This window comes from Cherax quadricarinatus, chromosome 98 (genome assembly GCF_038502225.1).
Source record: "Cherax quadricarinatus isolate ZL_2023a chromosome 98, ASM3850222v1, whole genome shotgun sequence".
Taxonomy (NCBI): Eukaryota; Metazoa; Arthropoda; class Malacostraca; order Decapoda; family Parastacidae; genus Cherax; species Cherax quadricarinatus.
The window spans coordinates 9,245,888-9,268,760 of record NC_091389.1 but is presented as its reverse complement, the minus strand read 5'-3'; the positions used below and the strand labels follow the sequence as shown (position 1 = coordinate 9,268,760).

The 22,873-nt window shown below is 40.3% G+C and overlaps 3 protein-coding genes across 9 annotated transcripts in view; 2 read left to right on the top strand and 1 right to left on the bottom strand.

Moving 5' to 3' along the window:
* alc (5'-AMP-activated protein kinase subunit beta-1) overlaps window positions 1–22,873 on the top strand; it is a 100,604-nt gene that overhangs the window by 14,938 nt on the left and 62,793 nt on the right. The window lies entirely within an intron of this gene.
* pod1 (coronin pod1) overlaps window positions 1–22,873 on the bottom strand; it is a 111,809-nt gene that overhangs the window by 54,596 nt on the left and 34,340 nt on the right. For 4 of the 7 annotated variants that reach the window (XM_070105339.1, XM_070105341.1, XM_070105340.1 and 1 more), the window contains exons 11-14: window positions 20,544–20,711; window positions 18,952–19,065; window positions 12,640–12,804; window positions 8,384–8,519 (exon numbers count right to left, since the gene is read on the bottom strand). In XM_070105339.1, coding sequence (XP_069961440.1) covers window positions 8,384–8,519; window positions 12,640–12,804; window positions 18,952–19,065; window positions 20,544–20,711 — 583 coding nt within the window. The remainder of the gene's footprint in view (window positions 1–8,383; window positions 8,520–12,639; window positions 12,805–18,951; window positions 19,066–20,543; window positions 20,712–22,873) is intronic. The other 3 variants (XM_070105343.1, XM_070105344.1, XM_070105345.1) reach the window with 1 other exon arrangement.
* The window catches only part of LOC128702485 (uncharacterized), a 166,904-nt gene that overhangs the window by 135,292 nt on the left and 8,739 nt on the right, over window positions 1–22,873 (top strand). The gene's annotated exons all lie outside the window — the stretch shown is intronic.

The following is a 22,873-nucleotide window of genomic DNA, read 5'->3' as shown; positions in this document are numbered from 1 at the left end:
TTCGGGCAAACTAATCCTAATACATAGTAACTAATTAAAACTAGATAAGATAATAGTACATAGTAATTATTACTTAAAACTAAACATGGAATAGTGGTTAGTTGTTTTATAGTCTTATTTGGACTTAATAAATCTCATGTAAACTTAGTACAAAATCTAATTTAAAAGTAATGGTGCAGGTGGTAATATTTTATGGATTGGTAGAATTAAAAGCCAGGAGGTCACATGATAAGACTAATTAGCAGATGTTTTGGCAGATTTGGTTAATATTGAGAAACAAAATGATTTTATGGAATGGCAGAACTAAGAGCCTAGAGGTCACATGATAGTAGATGTTTGGTTGATTTGGTTAATATTGTGAGATAAGATGATTTTTTAGCAAAGTCCTAAATTTATAAGTTGTCTGGGGATCCTTGACCAGTTCCGGTAGCGAGTTCCAGATCTTCGGGCCTTTTATGTGCATAGCGTTCTTGCATAGTGAGAGTCTGACTCGAGGGATGTTGAAAAGTGCCTTATGCCTTGTATTGTGTCTGTGCATTCTGTTGTAATTGTCGAGTAGTTTTAGGGGAGGGTTTACAGTGGAGTTTAAAGTTCAGTATATGTAGTAGGCACAATAATAAGAGTGTATGTCTTGTATATTTAGCAAGTTGAGTCTTCTGAAAAGTGGTGGGGTGTGCTGTCTAGCCCAGGAGCTGCTTATCACCCGCACAGCAGTGTTTTGTTGGATTATTAAGGGTCTAAGGTGGTTGGCTGTGGTAGAGCCCCAGGCACAGATACCATAGGTGAGGCAAGGATATATTAGAGAGTGGTACAGGGTAAGGAGAGTCGTTTGTGGTACATAGTAGCGTATCTTGGAAAGGATTCCTACTGACTTGGAAATTTTCTTGGCTATGTGATGGGTATGGGACTGAAATTTAAGATTACAGTCAAGGAGAAGACCTAGAAATTTGCCCTCCGTGTGTCTTGATATAGAGGAACCATTTAACAGTATGTTGAATATTTGAGGTTCTGTTGCCAAACAGCATGAAGTAAGTTTTGTCTATGTTGAGAGTGAGTTTGTTGATCATCATCCAATCATAAATCTTAGCAGTTCATTGTTTACAGTGTTTTCAAGCACAGCTGGGTCTGAATGGGAGTAGACATACGTAGTGTCATGTGCAAATAGAACTGGTGTAAGGAATTGGGATGCATTGGGGAGATCATTGATGTAGATGAGAAAGAGGAGTGGGCCTAGGACACTACCTTGGGGTACTCCTACAGCTACAGGTTGGATAGCGGAGTTGACTCCGTTTGTATGTACATACTAGTGTCTGTCGTTAAGACAGGATTTTAGGTAGTCAAGAGAATGTCCTCTTATGCCATAATGATTCAGTTTGAGGTGCAAGAGATTGTGGTCAACTGTGTCAAAGGCTTTTCTTAGGTCGATAAAGAGCCCCAGAGGATATTCATTGTCGAGAGCTATGTATATTAGGTCAAACATTTGTATAATAGCATCATTCGTGCTTTTTTTTTTTGTCTAAATCCAAACTGGCATGGGTTATGTTGCTGGATGTAAGGTAGGAGTAAAGTCGTTTGTGTATTATTTTTTCAAATAGTATCTTGGAGAGTAAGGGCAGGTTTGATATGGGTCTGTAATTGTTCAAATCAGTTGGATCTCCACCTTTATGGATCGGGGTGACCCTTGCTGTCTTGAGTATGGATGGGAAGGTTGAGGAAGCTATAGATTTGTTAAACATTGTTGCAATAATGGGCGACAGTTCTGGTGCAGCTTTTTTATATATGAATGGTGGCAAGTTATCTAGATCACCTGATTTGTTTTTTAATGATTTAATGATGAGTGAGAGTTCAGTGGGATTAGTTGGAGCTAGAAATAGAGTATTTGGATAGTTGCCGGAGAGGTACTCACTCGGATGGGTATTTGAGCTAGGAATTTGACTCGCTAGCTTTGATCCTACAGTAGAAAAGAAGACATTAAATTTGTCGGCCATATCTATAGGTTGCATGTGAGGTTCATCATCTGGTTTAGTTAAGTCTATCTCTCTATTTCCAGTCGTTTTTTTTTTTTTTTACACAGGGTTTGACAAGGTTAGGTTAAGGATCCTTATCTTTATTGACAAGCTATTCACAGGTTAAGGATTCCTAACTTTATTGGCAAGCTAAGAGCTGTTACCTACATCAGCTCATTTGAAAGCATTTTTATTGTTATGAGACATACAAGTAGGGAACAGGATGAAGTTGGAGCCATCTGTGGGCCAGCATTTTCATTTGATCAACTGACGTTATCTCGTTGACATCATTATGCTGTACGAATGTGTTCCATACTCGAGTCATCCTGGGGATATATGATCTCAGATGGAGTGATGTCCTGGAGAAGGGTACAGCCAGAGTGAAGTTTTCTCGAGCCCAAAATTTTGGAGTGTGTTTGCCAGGTACTTTTCACGTCACCTTTCATTTCACTAAATCTATTTTCATAATACATTTTCTTTGATTTATGTATTAGTTTTGTTAGTATTGATGTGTATCTTTTAGTAAATTCTTTAGTAATTAAGCCTAATCTGAACTGTTTTTCAATTTGGTGTTTTTTAATAGATTTGAGGATACAGTGGACCCCCGCATAACGATTACCTCCGAATGCGACCAATTATGTAAGTGTATTTATGTAAGTGCGTTTGTACGTGTATGTTTGGGGGTCTAAAATGGACTAATCTACTTCACAATATTCCTTATGGGAACAAATTCGGTCAGTACTGGCACCTGAACATACTTCTGGAGTGAAAAAATATCGTTAACCGGGGGTCCACTGTACTTCTAGTTAGCCATGGTCTGTTTAGCCTCTTTTCCGTGATCTGTTTCATTTTGACTGGGCAATGTTTGTTGTAGAGGTTGAGGGTTTTATGTAAAAAAAATTGATATCTTTATCGATATTATTACTGTCATCTAGCTCTCTGCCAGCTAGTTTTAGGTTGTTTATCGATGTTTCGTCATGCAGGTGAAATGGAATCTTCCTTGTTTCTTGAGGCAGTTTAGATAAGTTGGTTATGAGGAAGGTAGGATAGTGGTCTGTGGTGTTATCTGTGATTATACCTGCTTGTAGTGGGGATATTATGTTGGTCCAGATATGGTCGAGTAACGAGGCATTAGTGTCAGAGATTCTTGTTGGCTTTGTTATAGTGGGTAGCAATAAGCTGTTGTTCATAGCATTTGTGAATTCAACTACTGGAGGGTCGGTTGCTTGGATAAGGTTGATGTTGGTATCTTCTGCTAGTATCAGATGGTGTTTATTCAACTCTGACACAATTATCATGTTTCTAAGGTTATTGCTAAAAGTGTAAGTGTTTGAGTGTGGTAGTCTGTAGACTGTACCAACTGCTATACGTTTCTTAAGTGTTCTTCTTGTGTATTTAGCTATTATATATTCACTGTTTTCGTCCCATACATTAGTTGATTTCACACATTCTAGTTCATCAGAGTAATGGATGGCAGTGCCTCCTCCTGATTGGTCAGGCCTATAGTTATGTATGGCTGTGTAACCAGGCATGGGCCAGTAAGCCTTCTGCAGTGTTCCTCCATTCTTATGTTCTCATGTAAATATGTCTGTCAGATCTTGTCTGAGCCAGGTGTTAGTAAGTATAATGAAAGTTAAAGTAGCATTTAAAGACTTAAGTAGTGCAATGATGTCATCATAGTGTTTACTCAATGATCTAACATTGTAGTTGAAGACTGTAATGTTCTTGCCGACACTGAGAAGGGTATCAGCCTGACTAGCACTGTAGTAATGGCAATTACTGTTTGGACTGTGTGTGCTCTTCAAAAAGAGGTTGATATCAGGATCAATACTTACATTCATAAGTGGTACGTAGAGAAATAGCCGTTACAATTATTAAAGAACAAAAAGACCAAAGCAGTACAGTGGACCCCCGCATAACGATCACCTCCGAATGCGACCAATTATGTAAGTGTATTTATGTAAGTGCGTTTGTACGTGTATGTTTAGGGGTCTGAAATGGACTAATCTACTTCACAATATTCCTTATGGGAACAAATTCGGTCAGTACTGGCACCTGAACATACTTCTGGAGTGAAAAAATATCGTTAACCGGGGGTCCACTGTAATGTTAAACCAGCTAACAATTATGAACTTATGAACTAAGATAGTTAATTTAAATCTAAAAAATAATGGGGCTACTGAAAATTAAAATAAAAACTTTAGCACCTTGATTATTTCAAAGTTAAAAGTTATAGATGGGGTTGTAAAAGAAGTAAATGCTGGGATGTGGAGGAGAGGAGTGGGATTAAATTATGAGAAATCAAATACAAAATACTTAGGTAGTAGATTGGTAGACAACAACCGCCCAGGGAGGTACTACCGTCCTGCCAAGTGAGTGTAAAATGGAAGCCTGTAATTGTTTTACATGATGGTAGGATTTCTGGTGTCTTTTTCTGTCTCATAAACATGCAAGATTTCAGGTACGTCTTGCTACTTCTACTTACACTTAGGTCACACTACACATGCATGTACAAGCGTATATATACACACTCCTCTGGGTTTTCTTCTATTTTCTTAGTTCCTGTTCATCTCCTCCATAAGCCATGTGTGTTGTAAGAGGCGACTAACATGCCGGGAGCAAGGGGCTAGTAACCCCTTCTCTTGTATACATTACTGAAGTTAAAAAAAGAAGCTTGTTTTTCTTTTTTGGGCCACCCCGCCTCGGTGGGATACGACTGGTGTGTTGAAAGAAGCAGAAGAAATGCATAATGGGAGTTTACACGATTATTTTTTGCTGATGATACTGTGCTTTTGGGAGATTCTAAAGAGAAATTGCAAAGGTTAATGGACAGGTTTGGGAGGATGTGTAAAGGTAGAAAGTTGCACGCAAACATATATAAAAGTAAGGTGATGAAGGTATCAAATGAGTTAGGTAAAGAAAAACGGATATCACATTGGAGGGAGGGGAGTATGAAAGAAGTGAATGTGTTCAGATATTTGGGAGTCGACTTGTCAGTGGATGGGTTTATGAAAGATTAGGTTAACCATAGAATTGATGAAGGAAAAGAGGTGGGTGGTGTTTTGGGGTATCTGGAGACAAAAGACACTATACATGGAGGCAAAGAAGGGAATGTATAAGAGTATAGTGGTACCAACACTCTCATATGAGTGTGAAGCATAGGTTGTAAATGTTGCAGCGAGAAGGAGAATGGAGGAGTGGAGATGTTGCTTCTAAGTACAATGTGTGGTGTAAATATTATGCAAAGAATTCATAGTGTGGAAATTAGGACGAAGTGTGGAATTACTAGAAGCATTATTCAGAGGGCTGAGAAGGGGTTGTTTAGGCGGTGTGGTCATTTAGAGATTTTGTTTTTTTTCAACAAGTCGGCCATCTCCCACCGAGACAGGGTGACCCACCGAGGCAGGGTGACCCAAAAAGAAAGAAAATCCCCAAAAAGAAAATACTTTCGTCATTATTCAACACTTTCACCTCACTCACACATAATCACTGTTTTTGCAAAGGCACCCAGATACAACAGTTTAGAAGCATATACAGTGGACCCCCGGTTAACGATTTTAATCCGTGCAAGAGGGCTCATCGTTATGCGAAATAATCGTTATGCGAATGAATTTTCCCCATAAGAAATAATGGAAATAAAATTAATCCGTGCAAGACGCCCAAAAGTATGAAAAAATTTTTTTTTTACCACATGAAATGTTAATTTTAATACACACAAACTGAAAAAGGCATGCACAATTAAATGACACTTACTTTTATTGAAGATCTGGTGATGATTGATGGGATGGGAGGAGGGGAGAGAGTGTGTTAGTGTTTAGAAGGGGAATCCCCTTCCATTAGGACTTGAGGTAGTAAGTCCTTTTCTGGGGTTACTTCCCTTCTTCTTTTAATGCCACTAGGGCCAGCTTCAGAGTCACTGGACTTCTTTCGCACAAGATATCTGTCCATAGTGGCCTGTACCTCTCGTTCCTTTATGACTTGCCTAAAGTGTTTCACAACATTGTCAGTGTAATAATCACCAGCACGGCTTGCAATAGCTGTGTGAGGGTGATTTTCATCCATGAAGGTTTGCACTTCAAGCCACTTTGCACAGATTTCCTTTATCTTTGTAGTAGGCAACTTCTTCAATTTCTCTCTCCCCTCCTCTGAACCAGTTTCCTCAGGTCTGGCCTCTTGCTCTTGAAGTTGATCTATCAGCTCATCAGTGGTTAGTTCTTCATTGTCCTCCTCCACCAACTCTTCCACATCCTCCCCACTAACCTCCAACCCCAAGGACTTTCCCAATGCCACAATGGATTCCTCAACTGGCACAGGATTCTCAGGGTTAGCCTCAAACCCTTCAAAATCCCTTTTGTCTACACATTCTGGCCACAGTTTCTTCCAAGCAGAGTTCAAGGTCCTCTTAGTCACTTCCTCCCAAGCCTTACCTATAAGGTTTACACAATTGAGGATATTAAAGTGATCTCTCCAAAACTCTCTTAGAGTCAGTTGAGTTTCTGAGGTCATTACAAAGCACCTTTCAAACAGAGCTTTTGTGTACAGTTTCTTGAAGTTGGAAATAACCTGCTGGTCCATGGGCTGCAGGAGAGGAGTGGTATTAGGAGGCAAAAACTTCACCTTAATGAAGCTCATGTCCCCATAAAGTCGCTCTGCCACGTCTGTAGGATGACCAGGGGCATTGTCTAACACCAGGAGGCACTTAAGTTCTAATTTCTTTTCAGTTAGGTAATTTTTCACATTGGGGGCAAATGCATGGTGTAACCAGTTATAGAAAAATTCCCTAGTGACCCATGCCTTACTGTTTGCCCTCCACAGCACACACAAATTATCCTTGAGGACATTCTTTTGCCTGAACGCTCTGGGAGTTTCAGAGTGATACACTAATAAAGGCTTCACTTTGCAATCACCAGTAGCATTGGCACACATCAACAAAGTAAGCCTGTCTTTCATAGGCTTATGTCCTGGGAGTGCCTTTTCCTCCTGAGTAATGTAGGTCCTGCTTGGCATTTTCTTCCAGAACAGGCCTGTTTCATCACAATTAAACACTTGTTCAGGTTTCAGTCCTTCAGTTTCTATGTACTCCTTGAATTCCTGCACATATTTTTCAGCCGCTTTGTGGTCCGAACTGGCAGCCTCACCATGCCTTATCACACTATGGATGCCACTACGCTTCTTAAATCTCTCAAACCAACCTTTGCTGGCCTTAAATTCACTCACATCATCACTAGTTGCAGGCATTTTTTTAATTAAATCCTCATGCAACTTCCTAGCCTTTTCACATATGATCGCTTGAGAGATGCTATCTCCTGCTATCTGTTTTTCATTTATCCACACCAATAAGAGTCTCTCAACATCTTCCATCACTTGCGATCTTTGTTTCGAAAACACAGTTGAACCTTTGGCAAGAACAGCTTCCTTGATTGTCTTTCTGTTGCCCACAATAGTAGCGATGGTTGATTGGGGTTTCTTGTACAGCTTGACTAGGTCGGCTATACGCACTCCACTTTCATACTTATCAATTATCTCTTTCTTCATCTCTATAGTAATTCTTACCCTTTGAGGTGTAGGGTTGGCACTAGAAGCTTTCTTGGGGCCCATGGTCACTTATTTTCCAGAAACAGCACCGAAAATACTGTAATAATACGAAATATTCCGAGTGTATGCTTGGATGTTACCGCGGAGGCTGGCTGGTAAACAATGGGACGGGGCGGCACATGTGAGGCTGGCTGAGGGCACATTGGACGCGTCTCGGACGAAAATCGGTAAGCGGGTTTTTAATCGGTATGCGCGGCAAAAATTTTGCGATAAAAGTAATCGTTATGCGGAAAAATCGCTATGTGATGCCATCGTTATGCGGGGGTCCACTGTATAAAGATATATAACATATCCCTCCAAACTGCCAATATCCAATAAATCTGTAGTGGAGGGGAGGAGGGGTAGGGGTTGGAGGGAGGGGATAAGAGGTTTTGTGTGCAAGGGGCTTGGATATACAGCAGGAATGTGTGAGCATATTAAACATGAGCGAATGGAGATGAATGGTTTTTGGGACTTGTCGAGGTGTTGGAGTGTGAGCAGGGTAATATTTTGTGAGGGAATTCAGAGAAAAACAAGTTAAAAGGACTAGAGTCCTTTAGATGGGAAGTACAGTACTTGTACTCTGAAGGATGGGTGAGAATGTTATGATTCAGTGGATCATCCAAACTGTGATGATTGTTCACTTCTAACAAGACAGCTATTGAATGAATGATAACTAATGTGTTTCTTTTTTTTCTCTGAGTCGCTCTCTACCTTTTAGGAGAGGCCAGGGTGTTAAAATTATTTGGTCTTAATTTTTGGGTAATAACGAGGGTTGTTCACTGCTGGCAATGGTGACTTACGGAAGGAACGTGTGACGGTTGCTCTCCTTGGGGTCGGAGAAGCGGGCTTGTCGTCCACGCTAACCATCCGCTGCTCGAATGTTTTTCTTCTCTCGGCAGCAATGACGCGACTGCTGTCACGCACGGTCAGTTGCTCCTGCAAAACCACAATCTATGTATAATTTACCTACAAAATGCTCTGTAAATGAGACATTACTTTCCACATTTCTCACCTGAGGTGGTGACCTAAGCCTATTTTCAATTTTTCTTAGGTTATTATTTTTCTTTAACACACCGGCCATATCCCACCTGGGCAGGGTAACCTAAAAAGAAAAACGAAAGTTTCTCTTTTTAAATTTAGTAATGTATACAGGAGAAGGGGTTACTAGCCTCTTGCTCCCGGCATTTTAGTCGCCTCATACGACATAGCTTATTTATTTATTTATTTATTATTATTTGGATATGATACATAGTTGTACAAAAGAAATACAGTGGCTGAGTGTACATGCCAAAAGCCCCGTGTATGCAGAGCATTATGGGCAGCTTAAAATTAACTTAAGATTAACTAAGCAATGATATACAGTGGAACCTCAAATATCAAACTGCTCCCAGCTCAACCAATTATGTAAGTATATTTTTGTAAGTGCTTTTATAAGTGTATTTTTGAGGGTCTGAAATGAACTAATCTAATTTACATTATTCTTGATGGGAATAAATTCATTCGGTAACGGCACTCAAACAGCCGTCTGGAACTAAGAAAGTTCGACATTTGAGGTTCCACTGTATTCAGTGGTAAAAATACAGTAAACAAATTACAACATGAAGTACAAATGAGTATTTCAATAAGAGGCTTTGTAGTTGTACATATTTGTGCCATTTTTGATGAGTTATTGAGCATTCAAGAGAATGGAGTATTCTATTAGGTAATGTAATTACAAAAAAACATAGTTTGATAGGGTCATAGGTTATACATTTACGAGATACAGTTAATCAGTACGGAGGAAGAATTCTTTTCCACTTCTCCATGGAGAATATTGTTATTAGTGGATCCTCGAATTTCATCATCCCTTTTCTGTATGTAAAGCTATAGGTTTTTTTTTTTTTCAACAAGTCGGCTGTCTCCCACCGAGGCAGGGTGACCCAAAAAAGAAAGAAAATCCCCAAAAAGAAAATACTTTCATCATTCAACACTTTCACCACACTCACACATTATCACTGTTTTTGCAGAGGTGCTCAGAATACAACAGTTTAGAAGCATATACGTATAAAGATACACAACATATCCGTCCAAACTGCCAATATCCCAAACCACTCCTTTAAAGTGCAGGCATTGTACTTCCCATTTCCAGGACTCAAGTCCGACTATATGAAAAAAACTATAGTTATTCTGTAATAATGTTGGTAGAATTACCGACAATATGTAAAGTAAAAGGACACAAGTGCAACTAATGTGACATTTTATTGTGGCAACGTTTCGCTCTCCAGGAGCTTTGTCAAGCCGTTACAAACAATACCCTCTGTGTCCATGTATTGTTTGTAATGGCTTGACAAAGCTCCTGGAGAGCGAAACGTTGCCACAATAAATGTCACATTAGTTGCACTTGTGTCCTTTTACTTTACATATTGTCGGTAATTCTACCAACATTATTACAGAATAACTATAGTTTTTTTCATATAGTCGGACTTGAGTCCTGGAAATGGGAAGTACAATGCCTGCACTTTAAATGAGTAGTTTGGGATATTGGCAGTTTGGACGGATATGTTGTGTATCTTTATACGTATATGCTTCTAAACTGTTGTATTCTGAGCACCTCTGCAAAAACAGTGATTATGTGTGAGTGTGGTGAAAGTGTTGAATGATGATGAAAGCATTTTCTTTTTGGGGATTTTCTTTCTTTTTTGGGTCACCCTGCCTCGGTGGGTCACCCTGCCTCGGTGGGAGACGGCCGACTTGTTGAAAAAAAAAAAAAACCTACAGCTTTACATACAGAAAAGGGATGATGAAATTCGAGGGTCTGTATTATACTGAAAAGAGGGCACGTCATATGGACAATATCCAGCTCATTCTTAACGAGAACATCTTCCGTTTATCTCATATTCCCGTGTAACGCTATATTTTAAGCATTTCAGGCAGAGTAATACTAATGTTTACACGCTACTTAAAACTAGTTATAGGTTATGGAGAGGTCAATTTGATTTTTTTATTATTTTACATTATTACAATAATAATTCAAATCTACCACTCCAATGGAAATAAGTCACTTTGTCTGACTTTTTTGGGTTATCCCAGGTTATCCCAGGTTCTCTACACATATGCTGCTATGTATGATAATTCTATGTAACTGTATTTGTGTATACCTGAAAAAACTTACTTGTGTCTAGTTTTAATTATTTTGGAAACATATTACCAGTCTTCCAGAAATGTTAATGCACGTTAGTGACTTTCTTTGTACTTAATACGTTATAACATATAAACTATATTTTTATACAGGAAGCCCTTGACTTATAAACACGCTGATAAAGCTCCTGGAGAGCGAAACGTTGCCACAATAAAAATATCACATTAGTTGCACTTGTGTCCTTTTACTTTACAGAATCTTCTCTACTGTGTACAGTGGAACCTCAAAAATCGAACTTAATTCGTTCCAGGAGTTAGTTCTAAATTCGAAAAGTCTGAAATTCGAAGCAATATTTCCCATAAGAAATAATGGAAATACAATTAATCCGTTCCAGAAACCCAAAAATATTCACACAAAAAATACATTTTATAGAGATTAATTACAGTTTTACATACAACAAATACTATAGTTTTTAATTATGTGTAGTAATACATATAAAATAATATTTTTACTTACCTTTATTGAAGATTGGTGATGGCATCTGGAAGATAGGGAGGAGGAGAGAGGGAGTTGGGGTTAGTGTTTGGAAGGAGAATCCCCCTCCATGAGGACTTCAGGTAAATCCTTCTCTGGGGTCACTTCCCTTCTCTGTCTTTTAATGCCTCTAGGACCAGCTTGAGAGTCACTGGACCCCTGTCTCACAAAATAACTGTCCACAGTCCTCTGTTTCTGGTGCCTCTTTAACATTTCCCTAAAATGGGACATGGTTCTGTCACTGAACTTGTTGCTAAGATGGCTTGTTTCAGCTTGCTCAGGGTGGTACTTCTGCACAAACATTTGGACATCATTCCACTTGGCACAAATCTCCTTAATCTTTGAAGAAGGCACTTCATCCACTCCCTCTTCCTCCTCCTCTGAAGTAAGTTCCTCAGCTGTGGTCTGATACTGCTCCAGATGAAGCTCTTGGAGCTCTTTAGTGGTTAGCTCTTCCCTGTGGTCCTCCACCAACTCTTCCACATCCTCACCACTCACCTCCAACCCCAGGGTGTTCCCCAATGCCACAATAGAGTCCACAACAGGCAGAGGGTGAGCTGGGTCAGGGTCAGGGTCAGCCTCAAACCCTTCAAAATCCCTCTTTTGGACACAATCTGGCCACAATTGTCTCCAAGCAGAGTTCAAAGTCCTGGAAGTCACTCCCTCCCAAGCCTTACCTTTTTGGTTAGCATATTAACACCTTTAGCAACTTCAGCTTCCTTGATTTGTTCTTTCTTTGCCAGGATAGAACCGATGGTCAACTTGTTTTTCCCATACATCCTGGCAAGCTCAACAAGTCTCACACCACTCTCATACTTCTGTATTATTTCCTTCTTCACATCTATGGTGTTTCTCTCTTTCTTTACCACAGGGGTACCACTAGCAAGTTTCTTTGGGCCCATGGCAGCTTATTTCACAGTTCCACAAGCACTAAACACAACGAAATAATCGTAAAATGCGTGAATGAGAGCGCAGGTTAGTGTTCACTCAAGCATAAACAAAGACTGCTCACGGCCCCTGTGCGGGGACGCAGACAGAGCGAGTGGCAGACAGGTCCCGTACCCGGCGGTCCGAAAATAGAGGCGCGTTCGATAATAGGGACACAGCTTGTCTGAAAAAATGGCCCTATTTTTGAAACGTTCGATATGTGATATGTTCGATTTTTGAGGTTCCACTGTATATCATTATTATATCATTACTGAGTATAATATCATTATTATATCATTATTATGCACAGTTCAAGGGGTCCCCAATCTGTTCGTAAGTCGAGGACTTACATGTACCGTACTGCACAAAAAGCAAAATGTTTTGTTTTATTTTTTCATGCAGGAAATACATTATTATTATAATCAAAAAGAAGCGCTAAGCCACAAGGGCTATACAGAGCTAGACCCGGGTACTCACCCCAACATTCTCTTTCTCCTCTTCCTGTATGGTCTTCTCCTGCCTCACTTCCTCCCATCTCCGCTCCACCATCTTCTCGTCCATGGAGACGGAGCGTGACTCGAAGGCCTTCCTGATGGAGGCCAGCTTGGAGCTGCCATCTTCATCTGTCTCCTCCACCATCTCCTACCGAAGGTAGACATTTCTCTACAGAACTCGTCCTAGTCTAATGTCATGGGGGTTTGTAAAAGGGGAGATGAGAGCGAGGAAAACACCAATGGCTAAGCATGTGATGTCATGGCTTGGCAAGGAAGCATGACTATAAATAGTACACTAATTCCCCCACATCTGCAGGGATATGTTCCAAGACCTGCAGTGGATGCCTGAAACTGTGGATAGTAGCAAACGTTATATACAGTGGACCCCCGCATAACGATTACCTCCGAATGCGACCAATTATGTAAGTGTATTTATGTAAGTGCGTTTGTACATGTATGTTTGGGGGTCTGAAATGGACTAATCTACTTCACAATATTCCTTATGGGAACAAATTCGGTCAGTACTGGCACCTGAACATACTTCTGGAGTGAAAAAATATCGTTAACCGGGGGTCCACTGTATAAGCTATTTTTCATTTACATACACAATTATGATGAAGTTTAACCCGTAAACGGTCTAAACGTACATATACGCTTTTTCAACATTTGAAAGTATGTAAAAAAAGTAGATTTTCCACTTTGTTTTTTTTTTTACATTTGAAAATGTGTAAAAAAAACTTTGATCTACTTTTGTAGCGCTACAGATCTGCCTGGACCGTTTATGGGTTAATTGATAAATTATAGAAATTAAGTCTAGAATTATCACTTTTTCACTGACGGGAAGCACTTCACAGCTTCTCTTAGGCTTTGAACAACTGCCACCGTCACTTCTTTTGCACTTTGGGGCTGTCATTTAGTAAAATTAAGGGTTATTTTCGAGCCACGGTAAACCGTGGATAACTGAAGCCACGGATACCAAATCCATGAATACAGGGGTTCTGTTGTACTAGGAATTATACATATACTAGACAAGTAATACTGTTGAAACTAAGATACAGTTAAAACTAAGATACAGTTAAAAGGGGGGGGGCATAGCATGCCCGGGAAAAAAGGGAGACAGTCAGCTCTGATCAAAGGGAGAAGAGGGGAGGGTAGCTCCCATTTTTCAAATGAAGAGTCCTTAATTATCAAAAAGCTACTTTTGTGTGATATTTTGTATATGGAATTGAAAAAAAGTGCATTGAAAAATGAACAGCGAGTGGAAAGGCCTTCATAGATGACGAAACTAAATTTTAATGTGCTTTTTTAATCGCTTTTGCAAAAAAATAACACCACATCGAAGAGTTTTATAAGAGAACTGACTGTATATAGCGAAGCTTTATTAGCAGCCGACTGCTGACAAAATAAATCACTTATACATTTGTACACCATGGCGTATTTTTATATATAAAATAACGTACCGGTAATTTATAACCACTACAAAAGTAATGATTTACAAATCAGATGATTAGATTAGATGTACAGTAATTCTATATTGATATTCAAAACTCTGCTAGTAATAATTGATCAAAAAAAAATAATTCTATTGAAAAGTAATAATTTTTAAAGGTAAAAGGAGAAGAACATGAAGATTTCAATTAATAAATGAGTTAATTTAATAAATGGGTTAATTTAATAAATGGGTTAATTTAATAAATGGGTTAATTTAACTACCAGGAGAATAGTGTGTTGTGAGCAGCCTAGAGGGGATGAGGGGAAACAATGATCTCTGCTGTTTGTTGCCATTTCACAGAGGGCATACAACATGTGTGAGTTGATAACGCCCGTGTTCAACACCTGAGCCATCTTTCCTGCATGCCAGTATTATTTACAGTTCATTTAATGATCACCCTGCTGGTCAACACCTCAAGTGTGTACGGTCTGTGGAGAAGTTACTCCTTCCCTCCACAAACTGTGGCTCAGTTGTGCATTCTCCCGGCCACAGTGCTGTGGATTTACAGTGGACCCCCGGTTTACGATCAGCTCCCAATGCGACCAATTATGTAAGTGTATTTATGTAAGTGCGTTTGTACGTGTATGTTTGGGGGTCTGAAATGGATTAATCTACTTCACAATATTCCTTATGGGAACAAATTCATTCAGTACTGGGACCTGAACATACTTCTGGAATGAAATAATATCGTAAACCGGGGGTCCAGTGTATATCCCTCTGGTACAGTAAACTCTCTTATAAGGCTCCTCTTTCTAACGTGATTTGCCTTTTTGCAAGTGCAAAGTTTATCCATAACTGAATAGCGCATACTGTGCCCGCAATGCTTAGGCACGCTAGTGGCCTTCTTTGTAATTAATATTTTATAATATTGTAAACTTTGCAAGGAAATAAATATTCAATTTCATTTTATTTCTTCAAGCGATATTAAATTCCGGACGTACAGCTAAATCTCTCGTTAAGTGGACTAATACAAGGGGGAATATGATGCCGACCATCCACAACACCTGAATCACGCAATTAATATTTCATAATTGTCTGCTCGCCTTGTAAGGTAGTGAACATAAGTCTGCTGTTGTAGACGACAACCTCGCACTAAGAACATGGGTACTGTGACCTGTAGTACTACAGTACACTAAATTTGTAGTATTCTATGTAATTAATGGCAATTTGACTTACCTTTTGTGGTGGAGAGATGATGTAAATTGATGTGAATGTTAGTGGTGACTCAGGGTAGCTTATGTTATTAGTATGAAGAGTTGTGAAGCTTGTGGTGAATCAGGGAAACTTACATTCTTGTGAGATTCTTTGTACAACTATGTATCATGCCCAAATAAAAAATAAATACGTAAATAAATAAATAAATAAATGAGCTGTTAAGCTCTACTGTTGGAGAATTATCGGAGTTAGTAGACTTGGTCTGATACCTCAGAAGACAACCAGACTAGAGACAAAATATGGAATTACGCACTTTTCTCAGTTTTGTCCAACAATCAGAATGTTTTTTCCGGCCAATTTTTTTCTGTCCGAAATTGCCAAGACACGTCAACGAAAGTTTCATTAATAATGTGAGGTTTTACTGTACGTTTTACAAATGCACTCACAAAAAAAAAAAATATATAAAGAGGCACCTTATAACAGCTAACTGAAGCAAGCCACACACAGTATAGCTGCTCCTTGACTTACAATGGTTTGACTTATGATATTTTGACTTTACGACAGTACACAGATAACTCGCACATAGGAGAGAGGAGCTTATGATGACATTTCGGTCCAACTTGGACCATTTACAGTGTGTGACTTTGTAAATGATCCAAGTCGGACGGCAACGTTGTGTTACGCTCCTCTCTCCTATGTGTGAGTTATTTGTGTATTGTTCCAGTCACGGTATTGTGACTTTTTGTTATTTATGACAGAGATGAAACTTAAGATTATTACCCAACATGAAGATAAGTCCGTAACTTAAGATTATTACCCAACACAAAGATAAGTCCGTAACTTAAGATTATTACCCAACATGAAGATAAGTCCGTAACTTAAGATTATTACCCAACACAAAGATAAGTCCGTAACTTAAGATTATTACCCAACATGAAGATAAGTCCGTAACTTAAGATTATTACCCAACATGAAGATAAGTCCGTAACTTAAGATTATTACCCAACATGAAGATAAGTCCGTAACTTAAGATTATTACCCAACATGAAGATAAGTCCGTAACTTGTATTCATTTATTTACTTGACAATACTGGTATTTAGTTATAGTAATTATTTATTTACTCAGTGACAGTTACACCTACCATCCGACTTACGACCGAGTTCGGGTCCGAGAAACCGGTCGTGAGTCGAACTTTACTACTGAATATCAACAAAACATTTTTGTAATGACTTTATTTTATTGTTTTATTTTGGTATTTCATGTTTTACTTCACATGTTGTTAGTACTGTGTTTTATACTGTAAGGTTTAGCATAAACACTGTGTACAACACAAATACTGGTTTATTTCCCAGAAATTTGGCATAAAAAACACGGTCGTAAGTCGAGTGGTCGTAAGTCGAGTGGTCGTAAGTCGAGTGGTCGTAAGTCGGATGGTAGGTGTATTTATTTTCTTATTTATTTAGCGTATTATATTCATACTCGACTTATGATGTGTTTGTCAGAACGTAACCCCATTCTAAGTCAAGGAGCACCTATATATCTTTTATTCTTGTATACCATACCAGCATACCCTGAATATGCTCAAGCGGGTATAACAAGCTCTAGGAAATACAACCAAAACCACAAACATCTGTGGCATAGCCTGGCGACAAAGAGGCGAAATACATATACACAGTTTTAAGATGAGGTACAATAAAGCTCTTGGAGCAGGGAAAGAGTGGATATAGTAGTGACTAGTGAAAATGAGGGGCCAGGAGCCATGAATTGACCCTGGCAACCACAAGCGAGAACGTACACACACATACGCATGCGTGCACACGCATTCCTAGAGAAGCACAGAACCCGTAGGGAACATACGGCTGCTGGGAATGGCAGGCTGACGGATTTGATCCCAGGGAGGCTCTAATTCCCTGGACCAAGAGCACTTCACCAGCATCAAGGCCACCCCATCTGACGAATTTACAAGCTAAACTACCTAATTCTTCTCAACCTTCACAAACAAGATGAAGCCGACCAGATAATGAGCAGCAGCAGCAGCATGCAGCATGCAGCAGCAGCAGCAGCAGCATGCAGCATGCAGCATGCAGCAGCAGCAGCAGCAGCATGCAGCAGCATGCAGCATGCAGCAGCAGCAGCAGCAGCAGCATGCAGCAGCAGCAGCAGCAGCAGCAGCAGCAGCAGCAGCAGCAGCATGCAGCAGCAGCATGCAGCAGCAGCATGCAGCAGCAGCAGCATGCAGCAGCAGCAGCAGCAGCAGCAGCAGCAGCATGCAGCAGCAGCAGCAGCATGCAGCAGCAGTAGCAGCAGCATGCAGCAGCATGCAGCAGCAGCAGCAGCAGCAGCAGCATGCAGCAGCAGCAGCATGCAGCAGCAGCAGCAGCAGCAGCAGCAGGAGCAGCAGCAGCAGCATGCAGCAGCAGTAGCAGCAGCATGCAGCAGCATGCAGCAGCAGCAGCAGCAGCAGCAGCAGCAGCAGCAGCATGCAGCAGCAGCAGCAGCAGCATGCAGCAGCAGCAGCAGCAGCAGCAGCATGCAGCAGCAGCAGCAGCAGCAGCAGCATGCAGCAGCAGCAGCAGCAGCATGCAGCAGCAGCAGCATGCAGCAGCAGCAGCAGCATGCAGCATGCAGCAGCAGCAGCATGCAGCAGCAGCAGCAGCAGCATGCAGCAGCAGCAGCAGCAGCAGCATGCAGCAGCAGCAGCAGCATGCAGCAGCAGCAGCAGCAGCATGCAGCAGCAGTAGCAGCAGCATGCAGCAGCATGCAGCAGCAGCAGCAGCAGCAGCAGCAGCAGCAGCAGCAGCATGCAGCAGCAGCAGCAGCAGCATGCAGCAGCAGCAGCAGCAGCAGCAGCAGCAGCAGCATGCAGCAGCAGCATGCAGCAGCATGCAGCAGCAGCAGCAAAAATAAAGATGGCAGTAATTAATAATAAATTTTTAACCATTTAGTTACATAGTTGTAATTAAGACATGCAACCCGGCCTATTATTATTATTCGTGGGGAAGCCCTAAACCCGGAGGGGTCGCACTGCACCCCAGGGAATGGGAGACAATGCGGCTCACTCCAAGGAAGGGAAGAGCAGCTTCTATTCCTTGGATCTAGAGCCCATGAATATGGTTACCAGAAAAAATTCACTTGGGATGGATTTTGCTCGAAATGGAGCTGTTTAGAGGAGCTCAAAACTCTATAATAAGGGCTTGCCCTGTAGAGCTTCAGTTAGAGTAAAATGAAGCTCTATGAATAAAGATTTTCCTTTCAGAGCTCTTTTAGAGCAAAAGAAAGCTCTATGAATAAGGATTTGGCCTTCAGAGCTCTATTTCGAACAAAAAAGCTCTGTAATTAGGAGAATGCCCAGCAGCTAGTCTTTAGAGCAAATCAAAGTGCTGTAAGAAAAGAGTGAGCTCTGGGGGCTAGTCTTTCCACCGTGCTCGATGACTAAGTCTTATCCCTCAGTCTTACCGTCAGACTTGACAGTAAAGTCTCGAGTTTTGACTCGCCAAGAAAACCCTACAACACAGCTGTTGCGCCATCTCGAAAATTTCCCGCTCGATTTAGAGCAGGAAATGATCAACTTACCATTAAGGGTCAGCACTAAACCCCCAGGGGTCATGAAGCCAGGGGCACGGGTAAAACTGGTTAGGAAAGCCTACCTGAGTCTCTTCTTTAGCCTCGTAAGTTTTGCGCAGCTGAGAGATGCTTATACCCCGAGGTTTCGTCTCCTCCTCGGACTCTATGCACTTGCCACCTACACTGCCGTCGGTTTCCTGAATGCACAGAGTTGCAATTTTGTCGATGTGTAAAAAATTTAACCATCTACACATCCTGAGTGCACATTGCAATGTTGGCAGTGTGTAAAAAATTCAACCGTCTACACATCCTGAGTACACATTGCAATGTTGTTGATGTGTAAAAAATTCAACCGTCTACACATCCTGAGTACACATTGCAATGTTGTTGATGTGTAAAAAATTCAACCGTCTACACATCCTGAGTACACATTGCAATGTTGTTGATGTGTAAAAAATTCAACCGTCTACACATCCTGAGTACACATTGCAATGTTGTTGATGTGTAAAAAATTCAACCGTCTACACATCCTGAGTACACATTGCAATGTTGTTGATGTGTGAAAAATTCAACCGTCTACACATCAAACAAGTTTCCCTATCGAGGTGGACAGTGACAGAGAAAAATTAAGCTAAGTTTCTACAAGTCTCAATCTTTGCCCTTCGACTGAGAATGATTCTAAATATTTTTAAGCACGTCTTACGATATATATATACTGCATATATCTTCCTTCAACAAACTGGCCGTATCCCGCCAAGGCAGGGTGGTCCAATAGGAAAACCTAAAGTAATATATACAGAAGGGGTTACTAGCCCCTGGCATTTTAGCCGCCTCTTACGCATGACTTACAAATGAAGAATTCATTACATACATACATATACATCTACACATCCTGGGGCTGTTACACAGCTACCTAACTGATGCTTTATATAAGCAACAAGACTACACTATAAGTGCTGCTACAGTGAACCCTTGATTTAACGGCCTAAAAGGGGATGAGAGAGTGTCCTTCAAAACTGATCGTCTGTTCAAGCCAAATTTGGATTTTGTGAATAATTATTATATATTATTAAAGTTCTCAGAATGCAGTCACCTCTCTTATAACGTTCCTCCATAAGGTGTGATTTTTTTGCATGTGTAAATGAAAAAGTGTATGTAAAATTAAACAGTACATTTGTACAGTACGTTTGTAATATATACATGTACAGTGGACCCCTGCATAACGATCACCTCCCAATGCGACCAATTATGTAAGTGTATTTATGTAAGTGCGTTTGTACGTGTATGTTTGGGGGTCTGAAATGGACTAATCTACTTCACAATATTCCTTATGGGAACAAATTCGGTCAGTACTGGCACCTGAACATACTTCTGGAGTGAAAAAATATCGTTAACCGGGGGTCCACTGTATTATTCAATTACAAATTGACTTTTTCAATTGCATTTTAGAAAAAAAACTGCACTATAGAGAGGAACTTTATATAAGAGGCAACTGTACAGGAATATTTTTCCACGAGCATGACAAAAAGAGACAATTCTGAGTTTATGTACTCAAGCTTCTAAATATCTGGCCACAGACTTAGTCTATTAAAAGCAAAACCTGCCACACTGGGGTCCGTTAAATCGGAGTTTTACCATACAGAATGAAAGGGGCATGCAACGAGTCGTCACTTGCCTCTTTGTTTGTCTCAAAATTTTTACGGAGCTGCGCCAGGTTGTTCTTAACAGGGGCGTCAGCTGAGGGGTCGTCCTCGTTAGTGAGGTTTTTGTTTTCCTGCAGGGGAAAGCTGGAACGCACAGCGGGCTTGGGCATTGGGCTCGGCTTAGCAGGCATGAAGCTGGGCTGTAATGTGGGGAGGCGTCATTCAGACTCCAGAGAGGTAGAAGGTTAGACAAGGAGAATGTCATCATTCACACGCTAAAAAAGTAGAAGGTAAGACAAGGAGAATGTCATCATTCAGATTCCAGGGAGGTAGGAGGTTAGACAAGGAGAATGTCATCATTTAGACGCTAGAAAGATAGAAGGTTAGACAAGGAGAATGTCATCATTCAGACTTAAGGCAAGAGGAGGGTCAGGCAACAAAAAAGCAAGAAAAATGGCAGCAGTCGTCCTTAAAGTCAAAAAGCTCTTGTAGCTAACGTCAGTGGAGTGCTGACACTAACAGGGAAAAGACGCTGCAAAACTACCATTGGAACTAACACTTTTGTTTTGTACAGAGCTCTACCGTGACTCAATAAGAGCTCTACTGTGACTCAATAAGGGCTCTACACAGAGCAAAGTGTCCTTGCCTACTTGTTTCTTCTATACGTAATACCTAAATTTGTTGTTTGTATGTCCTTAATGTTCTTATATACAAGCAAATAATGCTGTATCTCGCTGCTTATAAGACTTGTTTTAGTTTCAATGGCTCGGCATCGGACGTAACTGGAAGAGCTACAGCCCACGTCACACCCCAAACTTATAGCTCCTGTCACTGACCTTCAGTTTATAGGACGCAGGTTGGTTTTTGGAGACATTTTATAGAAAAAAAACATGTGTCTAATAAGCCGCGAAATACGGTAATTACTGCCATGTTAGTCTTAAGTTAGGATTGTCTGTGCGAAATACTTTACATAACTATGGCCTTTCTGCATGTATGACTAAATGTCACCCATCTCTGTACAAACATTGTATCACGTTGATTGATTTATTTTTTTATTAACACGTCGGCCATTCCCCACCAAGGCAGGGTGACCCGAAAAAGAAGAAACACTGTCACCATCATTCATTCCATCAATGTCTTGCCAGAGACACGCCTACTCTGCGTAACTTAACTCTGCGTAACTATAGGCTTTCTGCATGTACAACTGTCAGCCATCTCTATAAACACTGTATCATGTGAAAATATATCTTTGAATCAATGCCTGTCCCACAATCTCTCTCTCTCTCTCTCTCTCTTTCTCCCCATCACCAATTAAAAGAAACAAGTGTAGAATAGGAAAATTGGAGAAAGGATAGAATAAGAAAATTGATTAATTTATGCCAATTAGAGTTAGAGCAAGAAAACAAATGTCATTTACACTGATGTCAAAACAAGGCCATTTATGACATCAAAAACAGAGTCATTTACACCGACATCAACACAGGGTCATTTACACTGACAATACAGGATCATTTCCACAGACATCAATACAGGGTCATTTACACTAATACAGGATCATTTACACTGAATGACAACAAAAACAGTCAATCAAAGTATAGTGTAACCAACAAGTGCTAAAAAATATAAACACGACAAAATGAAACCCTTACTAGTGCGACATCTCACCTACCCGAGCCTTTATTGATAAATGAATCATCAAAATATGAGTTTTTATCGATAAGTCGTAATCGATAAATAAAGCCTCAAGTGGGTGAACCGTCCCAGTAACTCAGGTTAAATTCTGCTATACAGTCAGCTTTTTTACAGATAAAGCTTCTCAAGTGTAATTTTTTTTTTTGCAAATGCGACTGAAAAAAGTACGACGATAAGATGCTTGTGCAACATCTGGGTATCTTCATTCTGCAAATGTTTCACTAGCCAGTGGCTGCTTCAGTCTAATGCAGATAATGGTGGAAGATATGGAAGAGTTTGGGGTAATCAGTCCCTCAACCTGGAGTCAGTGTGATCTGTCCATTGGACTGAAGAAGCTACTGGCGAAATGTTTCCAGAATAAAGATAAATAAGTGTTCCACAAGTGTCTTATTTATCAACTTATCAGTTTTATAAAGCATTTATTAAAAAAAGTACAGTGGACCCCCGCTTTACGATCAGCTCCCAATGTGACCAATTATACAAGTGTATTTATGTAAGTGCGTTTGTACGTGTATGTTTGGGGGTCTGAAATGGACTAATCTAATTCACAATATTCCTTATGGGAACAAATTCATTCAGTACTGGCACCTGAACATACTTCTGGAATGAAATAATATCGTAAGCCGGGGGTCCACTGTACATTGAAAATTGAATGGCTCATGGAAAGGGT